This window comes from Corvus kubaryi, unplaced genomic scaffold (assembly GCF_017639235.1).
Source record: "Corvus kubaryi isolate FWS band 111438036 unplaced genomic scaffold, C.kubaryi_AGA036_p1.0 37301, whole genome shotgun sequence".
NCBI lineage: Eukaryota > Metazoa > Chordata > Aves > Passeriformes > Corvidae > Corvus > Corvus kubaryi.
Genome location: NW_024581094.1, coordinates 1,074,978 through 1,084,546, shown reverse-complemented (window position 1 = coordinate 1,084,546; position 9,569 = coordinate 1,074,978). Strand labels below are relative to the sequence as shown.

Sequence of the window (9,569 nt, the reverse complement as noted above, 5' to 3'; positions counted from 1 at the left end):
AATCCTGGGAACACACTGGGACACACTGGGATACACTGGGATTCACTGGACAAGCCCTGGAAACACACTGGGATACACTGGGCAAGCCCTGGGAACACACTGGGTTACACTGGGATTCACTGGAAAAGCCCTGGAAACACACTGGGATACACTGGGATTCACTGGGCAAGCCCTGGGAGCACATTGGGATACACTGGACAGACCCTGTGGGCCCACTGGGGTACTGCTACACACTGGGCAAGCCCCAGGGACCCACTGGGACCCATTGAGGATCAGTGGGATATGCTTGACAGACCCTGGACACCCACTGGGATGCACTGGGAAGGCCTCGGGAACCCACAGGAATACACTGAGCAAGACCTGGCAACCCACTGGGATATACTGGGCCACACTAGGCAGGTTCTGGGACTACAACACTGACCTCACTGACATGGAGACCTGTGTCAGGGTGTCCCCTCCCAGTTTCTGCCAATCCCAAGGGGACTGGAACCCGCTCCCAGCCCCTCCAGCCCCTGTTCCCATTCCCAGGTGGTCGCAGTGTGCCCCCCCAGCCCCTTGCTGCACCTGGCCATGTCCCCCCAGAACAAAGCAGGGTGTCATAAAAACCAACATTTTTGTGTCTTTATTTCTGGGTGGTGACCGTGTTGGCTCCAGTGGGTGTGGGAGGCTGCAGGCACAGCCTGGCATTGCCCCATGGCACAGGGATCCGTGGGATGGCACAGCTGAGGATGGGCACAGCACAGCCTGGCTGTGGAACCAGCGTCCCCTCAGTGTTCCGGCACAACTCCAACACTGCCCATGGTGCTGCCAGGGACATTCCCCGGCCACACAGGACCGGAGGAAGGCCTGGAGCATGTGGCTGGGTGTCACTGTTGTCACCACATGTGCCGGTAGGGAAAGGCCACCTCGACGCAGAGCACGGCCAGCGGTGTGGAACAGTTGTGCCGGTGCCCAGCCAGCAGCCTGCCCTCGCCCAGGGCGGTGGCCATGCCCTCAGCCACACCGGAGCTGCGCCAGCCCTGGCAATCCCACCGGCGGGCATGGCCACCCCGTGGTGTGGAGCCGTGCCAGGCCAGCCGGTGGGGCCTGTGGGTGGGGATGGGGTGAGAGGGGCTGGGGCACCTCCAGCTCTTTGCTCCTGCACTTCAGCAGGGAGGGACCCACCACAGACCCCCCTTCCAGCTCCCACACAGGGACATCCATTCAGGACCCCGTGTCCAGACTCACCAGAGGGGATCTGTCAGGATGCTGCGCCCGTTGAAGGAGTAGATGGGACCCCGCAGGGGAGCACCGGACTGACCCTCGAAGAGGGAGCTCCAGGACTTGGCCAGCAGCTGCCCCTGTGGGCACGAGCCATGAGCCAGGGGCCAGGGGAATGCCCTTGTCCCCACCATGTGTGGGCAATAATGTCCTCTTGGTCAGCTCAGCCCAGGTGCAGCAGCCCCAGAGCAGGACTGGGTGGGGGTCCCCCACCCACTGCAGCTCATGGGGGCTGTGGGGCTTTGCCAACCACAGCCCCCCTGGGGATGGGGGTACCTGCCTTCAGGTTGATGATGGGGAGGGTCCTGTCTGTCCGCTTGACGATGGACACCAGGTTTTGGGTGGGGGCCGACAGGAAGGCCCGGAAGGTGCCATAGAGCCCGGCCTCCTGCGACTGCCGGTAGCACTGCAGGTCAGCGCCCCGGATCCCGCTCATGTCACCAGAGAGGGGCACGTTGAGAGCAGCCAGGCGGAGCTGGGGGTGGCAGGGAGGAATTGAGGTCTCTGCTCCCTGCTTACCAGAGGGTGTGAGCCCCTGGCAGTGCTGGCCAGGATTGGTGGTCTCCTGGGCACCTCTGCCCCGCTCTCCCATGGCTGGGCCACTCATCCCCAGCCTGGGGCTAGGCATTCCTTACCGATGGGATCCGGGGGGCAATGGTGGTTGGCAGAATCTGGGTCAGCCTTTGTTCCTCCTCTTTCTGAGTCTGGAAAAACACAGCTCAGGTCAGTCTGGGGACACCCATCCATGTGCCATGAGTGGGGGGCACTCTCCCCAGACCAACACAATCCCAGGTTCTGCTCATGCCAAGCTGGCACTGCCCTGCCAGCATCCAGCCTGTCCCTATGGCACATCCCTCCCAGCATGGGCAGACCCTCAGCAGGGCTCACCAGTGAGTCCATTGGAGACTGCAACAGCGTGTTGGGACCTCTCGCCTGCACCCTCTTTGCCTCCTGGATGGAGAGGTGGAAGAAGAGGGAGAGGACATTCCTGTGAGGTCTGTCCCCTCCATCATGTGGAGGAGGGCTCTGTCCCACAGGGGCATGAGCGGACCCTGCAGCTCCTGCACTCCTCACCTGGTTCTGTGGGGTGGAGGCAGAAGGGTCATCACCAGCCAAGAAGGACTTCGGATCCTCCAGCTGCTCAATGGCATGAGCAGAGGGACAGGTTAGGGGGAATCCACTCCCTCCGGGGGATCTGCTGCCCCAGCACCAAATCCAGCCCTGGATCCTGCACCCCCAGCCCTGTGAGAGACCCCACACGGTACCAAGAGGCGGCTCCAGCCGGTGGGGGTCCGGAGGAAGGCATTGCTCCCTTCCCGCACGTAGACCAGGCTCCCCTCGGGCACAGCACTGCTCGCCTTCACCATCAGCTCCTTGGACTTGAAGACCCATGTCTGGTGCTGGGGGAATGCAGAGGGTGAGGGTCCTGCTGTGGGGTATGGGGCAGCTTGTGGGGCTTGCCCGGGGGCTGCAGCCTGGACACACCTGGAGATCAGCGCGGGAGTCCAATGGCTCCGTCTGAGGGATGTTGGCATCTGGAGAGCCCAGAGACAGTGTGGGGTCACAAGGTGTCCCAGCACAGGGCCTGGATGCTCCCATGGGAGCTGGCCCCACAGCAATGCGGTGGGAGTGGGTCAGAGAGCCAGCAGTGGTGCCAGGGACCCGTGCTGTCACGGTCCCGGCACCCAAGGAAGGGAGGCAGGACTTCAAGAAAGGTGTGTCCAAGGAGGCTGGAGCCCCCAAAACAGCTGTGAAACGCCCTCACCTGATGGCCAGCTGCGGTCTGCAGACGCCTGTGAAGGCAAACGGGGCCTGTTGCTGCTGCTGGGCATAGGGAGAGGGACACCCTTCCTGGTGCACAGGGAGGGGACGGGGACACTCTCAGGGCCAGCGAGGCCGTGGCTTACCGGCTGCTTGCAGGGTGGCTGGGCATGGACAGGGTGCACCCTCTGGAACCAAAGACAGGAGGGTTTGGAGGGGGCCTGGTGCTGTGCACGCTCACACGTGTGTGTGCTCTGGCACAGGCGTGTGCACACCAGTGCTGGGCCTTACGTTGAGGTAGAGGAGACCTGGTGGGCCAGGGGGGCCGGGGGGCCCAGGGGGACCAGGGTTCCCAGGGGGACCTCGAAGACCCTGCAGTAGAGCAGTGTGGAAATTAGACTGGGTCATTTTGGTGCTGCCTTTTAGGGGGGCAGCTATGACACCCAGTTGATGTCTCCCATGCTTCCCACTCCTGTCCCCTCCCAGGGCTGAATGTCCCTGGCTGGGGCAGTGCAGACAGGGACTCTCACATGGGGGATGATTGCTCCATAAATCTCCGGTTCCTCTTTGCCACCCTGCAAAGGAGGAGGGAGAAGACTGAGACTGATTTCCATCCTCCGTCCTCCCTCTCTCCATTTTCCATTCTTCCCCTCTCCTTCCTCCACCTCATCTGAGGCTATGGGTCCTGTGGTGTTGCCAGTGGGGTGAACCATGTCCCCAAGGCTGGGCTGGGGTCCCTGGGCACCCCTTACCCTGGGCACTCACCGTCTGGTACCTACTGATGGACCCCCAGGGGTCGGGCTGGCTGCCAGTGCTGGGGAAGGGGAGGTGGCCCGGTTTGCACCCGTGTTCCCTGTAGCAGCACCCCTGGGTGAGCCGCAGAGAGAGGCAGGGTTAGAGCCTGGGCTGGGTGCTGGGTGGTGGGGATAGGGAGTGCTGGGGGTGTTTATGGGTGCACTGAGTGCTGGCGCAGGTGTGCCCATGTGTGCCTATGCATGTTCCACAGGGAACGGTGTCCCTCACCCCCCGCCCTGTGCCCCGGAGTGAGGTGAAGGGCGTTGGGGGAGCAAAGGCAGCACAGAGGGCTCAGGGGTGCACACTCAGGTGTGGAGATGGGACCCCCCCAGACAGCTTCCCCCACACTGCTGCTCGTGGCTACAAACCGGCTCTCCAGGGTCACCCTTTTCTCCCTGGAAAGGAAGTGAGAGATCCTGTCAGTACCTGGCTCTGGGGGTCCCCAGGCCTCCCGAACACCCCCAGGCAGTGCTGTGCCTCACAGCCAGAGTACCACCTGCCGTAGAGCTGTTTGGTCAGGGTGCCATGGCCATCGCTATGCCTGTGCCCCTGCTCCATGACCCCCGCCCATGGTGCCACTGCCCAGCTCACCTTGGGGCCCGGCAGCCCGGCCGATCCGCGGTGCCCAGTGTGGCGTGAGTCGCACTGCAAAGAGAGGATGTGTGGGGTGACACAGGTGCCCTCTCCCTAGCACCCATAGCCCGGGACCACCTACTCACCCTGTAGTCCCCTGGTGGTCCTGGTGGCCCCGTGGGACCCGGCATGCCCGGGGACCCTGGCTCTCCGGTTCGGCCAGGGCTCCCTGGCATGCCTGGCAGCCCATACTCGCCCTTCTCTCCCTGAGGGCAGATGGCACAGGGTGGTGAGTGTGGGGTTGAGCCCCTGTGTTCCCCTAGGCCCCACAGTGGTGGGACTGGGGCAGTCTCGGGGCAGCCCTGGAGCCCTCTGAGGGCTTGGTAATGGGGGCTGTTCCCCCAGGGCAGGGCGAGCGGCTGGTGAGCCCATGTACCCCATCCCACCCCAGGGCCATGGACAGGCTGGGCTGGGACTCCCTTACCTTTGGTCCTGGGAATCCTGGCTCCCCTCGAAGCCCTGGTTTGCCAGGGAGTGAGGCAGGTCCTGGGGGACCAGGGGGTCCTTCATGCCCAGGCACTCCGGGGGGACCCTGAGGCCCTGGGAGTCCTGGTGCCCCTGGGGGTCCATCTGGCCCAGCTGAGCCTGGAGACCCTGGAAGTCCTTCAGCCCCAGGGAAACCAGGTGGCCCCACAGCCCCTGGAGGGCCTGGGGGTCCTGGCTTTCCCTCCCGCCCAGGGGCCCCCGGGGGGCCATCATGGCCCGGGTAGCCTGGGGGTCCGGGCATGCCGGGCAGCCCGGGGGGACCTGGGGGTCCTGGGTTCCCCACAGGGCTGGAGACTTCCAGCTGCTTGTCAGATTGGAGGGAGAGAGGAGAGAGGAGAGAGAGCAGAGTCAATGAACTGCCGTGTCCCATCCCCTGGTCCCCCTGCCCACCCACACAGCCACGCGTCCCAGTCGTCCCCATCCTCGCCAGTCCAGCGGGGGACGGACACCGCGGCCGGGACCGGCATTCCCTGTCCTTGTCCCTGCTCCGGTGCTCACCTCGTTCTCCGATCTCTCAGGGAGTGCAGCAGGCGCGGGTGGGCTCCGCGCTCCCGCGGTGCCCGGGGGCCCCGGGGGCCCCGGTGGTCCAGGAGGACCCGGGGGGCCCCGGGGGCCCTGGTGACCTGGCTGTCCTGGGCTGCCGGACTTTCCTCTCTCCCCTAAGAATCCGGGCTGGCCTCTCTCTCCCGGGTACCCTCGGTCACCTTTCTCTCCCTGTCGGAGAAATTCAGAGCCTGGCTCCGCCTCCTGGCACTTTTCTCCACTGGAGCCCACCATGGGCACCTGCTTACCCCCCCCCTCCCTGGGGCCACCTGAGTCACTCTCTAACCCAAATCCCAAAGTTAGAGTCCAAATCCTGAGCAAAAAGGTTTTTGCACAGACAAAAGACCATCAGGACTTCGTCCCTGTGGGTTCCGGCACTCCCCTGCCCTTTCCCAAGGAGGACCACCCCACCTTCGGGCCGGGAGGGCCGGGGCGCACGGGGCAGACACAGCCGGAGATGTTGTGCACCTGGAGAGGGAGAGAGCGATGAGCCGCGGGACCGGAGCCCCGACTGACGGGTCCGACACGGCTGCCCCGCGCCCACCTCTCACCTGGAGGGCAGGGCCTCTCTTCGGGGCCGAGGGGACCCGCCAGGGCAGCCCCTTTGCCGTCGTCTGTGTGGAGGAGAGGAGGGGCTGAGTGCGAGACCCTTGAGCACCATCCCCATTCCCCACTCCCACCGTCCCCATCCCGTCCTGCCCTGCCCAGCCCGTATCCTCCACAGGCCCTTGCCCGGGTGTCCATCCCAGGCTGGCCCTGACACGCCCCGGGGACCAGGACCCCTCCACCACCTGGATCTGCAGGAACTCCTCTTCCACTGCGCTCCCCTCAAAGATCTCCGGGGCAGCCGTGGGTCGGTGCTGCTGGGACAGACAGGGAGCACTCAGTCCAGGGCTTGGAGGGGTTCCCGGGGGGCAGATGCGACCATCCCCCAGTCGGGGCTGCCCTCAGCCGGGTGTGGGGGCCCAACCCCAGCGCTGCTGTGGGGCTAGCCCATGTGAGGGGACACTGGGAGCTGCCGTGACTTCTTTCCAAGGGGGCAGAGAGAGCTGGGAGCTGCACTCGCGGTTGGAACAGGGCATGGTGCCCAGGCTGGTGTGTGCGAGCAGGGCATGGATAAGGCGAAGGACATAGCAAGGAGCCTGGCAGCAGCCGGGGAGTTTCAGGAGGGCTGGAGGAGCCGGAGGGGGGACACTGCCCAGGGAAAAAGCACCTGTCCTCGTGTGCGCGGTGGGGCATGGCCCGACCCCTTCGCTGCCCCCCTGGAGGCTTGGTCCCGGCGTCTAGGGGCTGTTGCCAGAGGGGGTTTGCTCAGCAGCACCTTCTCCATGTGCTCCACGCTGGCGTCTGCGTCTGTAGGAGCAAAGGAGCGCTGGGATGGGAGGTGGCAGGGCTGGAGGGGGACCATGGTGGCACAAAACTCCCAGTTCCCAGCACCTGCCGTGCCCACAGCAGTGCCACCAGCAGCCCTAGACCCTGGCACCCCACACTTCACCCTCCGCCTGTCCCCTCCATGCTGAGGTACAGGAATTTGGGGTGCTGGAGAAGCCATGTCCCCAACCCGCCATGCTTACCTTCCTCCCCATCCAGGGTGGGGGCCGTGGGGCTGGTGCCTGGATCCGGGGTGGTGTCCTCTGAGCCCAGGGAAAACCACTGGGCCGTGGCAGGGTGCAGGCACCCAGCCAGCACCGAGACGATGCAGAGGGTGTGGAGGAGATGCAGGGGACTGCTGGACCCCATTCTGCTGCCTCGGGGCCTGGCTGCCCAGGATGGGGGTCCTTGGCTCATCCCACTCGCCTGTGCTGTCTGGTCCTGTGGCCCCAGCACGGCGCCCGCTGTTATCGGTGGCCCCCGACACGCCCCTTGCCCGCCCCACACCCCACGGACCGCATCCGGCGGGTGCTGAGCACCCACGCAGCCAGGCCACCGTCTGTCCTGCCAGCCAAGGGAGAGGAGCGCTAGTGGGAACCACGGGAAGGGAGCCAGGGCCAGGAGGAGATGCCAGAATGGATGCGAGGGAGGGCAGGGGAGGAGAAGCTGCCTGGAAATGGGGAGTAAATCCAGTGGATGAGGGGGCCGGCTGAGAGCAGGGGGCATCGGCTGCAGGTCGTCCCTGAGGTCTGCCCTTCTGCTGATGCCTGGTGGGAGAGGCACCCGGCCATCTGCGCAGGCACCATGTCCCAAAGTACATGCAAAAGGCCTGGGGTCTCACTGGTTTCATCAGAGCTACCCTTGGCTGGGGGCTACAGCCCTCTCTGACCCCCAGCCCCCTCCTGCTCCTTCCTCCTGCTGACCTGCAACCTCTCCCCAGGGCTGGGGCAGCTCCAGGCCCTGCTGGGGCGAGTGGCCGAGGAGCTGCAGCCGATTTGGGTTCCCATAGCCTCGAGAATCCTGAAGAGCCCCCCATCAAGGACTGGGAGCATGGGTCTGTCCCAGGCAAGGACCTGGACCACGCTGAGCACCAAACACCAGCACTGAGCCCCTGCATGGCCACAGGGCTGTGGTTGGGGTGGGGGCAGCACGGCTGTGAGGGCACCAGCCCAGCCCCACTCCATTTCACAGGATGGTGCTGGGACAGGGACCTGGAGGAGAAGTGCCTGGGCAAAGGTGGTGGAACATTGTCCCCGTCCCCTGCATGCCCAACCAGCCACTGGCCCTGCCGCTGCCCGCAGACACAACAGTGTCCCTGGCAGGCACACAGCACTGCCAAGGCCTGATAAGGTGCCACAGCCTGAGCAGGGCTGGGCACCTGTTTGGGTTTTGTCTCTGCTGGGACACTGAGTCAAGGCTGGTGCCTTTGCCCCGAGTCACGGCCCCTGCACAGCAGTCCCAGGCAGGGCAGGGGCTCAGAGCGGTGCTGTGTGACCATGCCTTGTGGGGCCTGGGGCTGGGAATTGTGGGGGACATAGACCCTGCTTGCCTCTGTCTTGCCTGTACTTGGTGATGCCCAACTCATCTGCATGGGAGAGAGAAGATGGTCTTGAGAGCCCTTGTGGCAATGCCACCAGTGCTGTCACTCAAGCCTCAAAATGCCAGTTTAAGCACTAGATGTACTCACCCATGAGATGAGTTTGGGGTTCTCAGCCCAGGCCTGCATGACAGGCAGCTCTGCTGCTCATGCCCCACCCACTATACTGACCCCCACACCAGGGGCCCCCCCGCCATGTCCAAGACACTCTTGCTGCGCCCAACACCCCGCTGCAGTGCCCACAACACCCTTGCCGCATCCAGACGGCTCTCCCCAGCTGCCCCAAGCCCGGTGCTGGCTGAGATGCCCCAGGGCGCAACTCGGGGGTCACCAGCCCCGGGGGATGCTCGGGGACTGTTCCCCCGGGCCCAGGGGCTGCTCTCCGCCGTCTCCCGGGCTCCCCCCCTCGCCCGGTGCTGCGGAGACTGGCGGGGCTGGGGTCCCAGGGGGATGTCGGGGCTTGCTCCCGCTCCCGCTTTTCCCGAGTAGCCACTAGGTGCCGGCAGCCTTCAATCTATCCCGGGCTGTGCGGGGCGGGGGGCGCGGGGGGCCGCGGGTGCGGGACCGAGGGCAGGTGGGCTCGGGGAGCCGGCGGGGCCGCCCCGGGCCGTCCCGGACAGACCGGGGCCGAGCCGCACGGGATGCTGCGTTGCCAGCAGCACTTTTCCTCCCACCGGGGCCTCCCATGCCCGGAGCTCGGAGCCCACGCCGGGGGTCTTGGCCGCATCCCCCGCGCTGCAGCCCCGCACGGCGTGTGTGTGCCCCGTTCGTCCCGGTTGCTCTCGGGACTGAGTAGGGGTCGAGGAGGCGGGTGATTCGGGAGGGTGGCGCGGGGCCGGGGGGGGTGCTCCGGGCCGGCTCTCCGCGCTGCCCGGCGCCGGGGCTGCCCCGCCGGTGGCCCCGCTGCTGAAGCCGTTGCCGGTGCCGGTGTGGCCGCCGCCGGGGGGAGCGTCGCTGCCCGGTGGGTTCCCGGTGGCGACGGGGGCGGCCCCGCCGGTGGCCCCGGTGGCGGCGGCGGGAGGTGTGGCCAGGGGCCGCATAAAGCCGCATAAAGCCGCCGCCGCCGCCCCGCGCCCGCCGCCAGCCGAGCGCCGCGGAGCGGGGCCGGAGCGGGGCCGCCATG

The 9,569-nt window shown here is 65.9% G+C and overlaps 1 protein-coding gene across 2 annotated transcripts; it reads right to left on the bottom strand.

The window, feature by feature from the left end:
* Positions 1-596: 596 nt before the first annotated feature.
* On the bottom strand, positions 597-8,974 carry LOC121664564 (collagen alpha-1(III) chain-like). 2 transcript variants are annotated; one of them, XM_042027934.1, is made up of 23 exons: positions 7,053-8,974; positions 6,692-6,831; positions 6,270-6,338; positions 6,030-6,092; positions 5,890-5,946; positions 5,434-5,649; positions 4,874-5,239; positions 4,536-4,655; positions 4,408-4,461; positions 4,185-4,211; positions 3,787-3,888; positions 3,552-3,596; positions 3,313-3,393; positions 3,168-3,209; positions 3,026-3,053; positions 2,746-2,795; positions 2,526-2,660; positions 2,335-2,397; positions 2,149-2,211; positions 1,896-1,964; positions 1,541-1,735; positions 1,228-1,340; positions 597-1,086 (listed from the first exon to the last, which is right to left on the bottom strand). In XM_042027934.1, exons 1-23 carry the CDS (start codon positions 7,573-7,575, stop codon positions 876-878), a joined length of 2,832 nt encoding a protein of 943 aa, XP_041883868.1. In that variant the 5' UTR covers positions 7,576-8,974; the 3' UTR covers positions 597-875. The 2 variants fall into 2 exon arrangements, with proteins under 2 accessions (XP_041883868.1, XP_041883869.1); XM_042027935.1 differs by having other exon boundaries at positions 4,874-5,236; positions 7,053-8,973.
* Between the last annotated feature and the right edge of the window lie 595 nt (positions 8,975-9,569).

Bases quoted from the DNA above. Each gene is read 5' to 3' on its own strand.
- LOC121664564 (XM_042027934.1), bottom strand. From the start codon at position 7,575: ATGCCCCCTGCTCTCAGCCGGCCCCCTCATCCACTGGATTTACTCCCC. The intron at 3,889-4,184 runs GTTTGTAGCCAC...CGGCTCACCCAG, and splicing joins AGGGTGACCCTGGAGAGCCG to GGGTGCTGCTACAGGGAACA. The intron at 2,796-3,025 runs GTGAGGGCGTTT...TGGGCTCTCCAG, and splicing joins AGACCGCAGCTGGCCATCAG to ATGCCAACATCCCTCAGACG.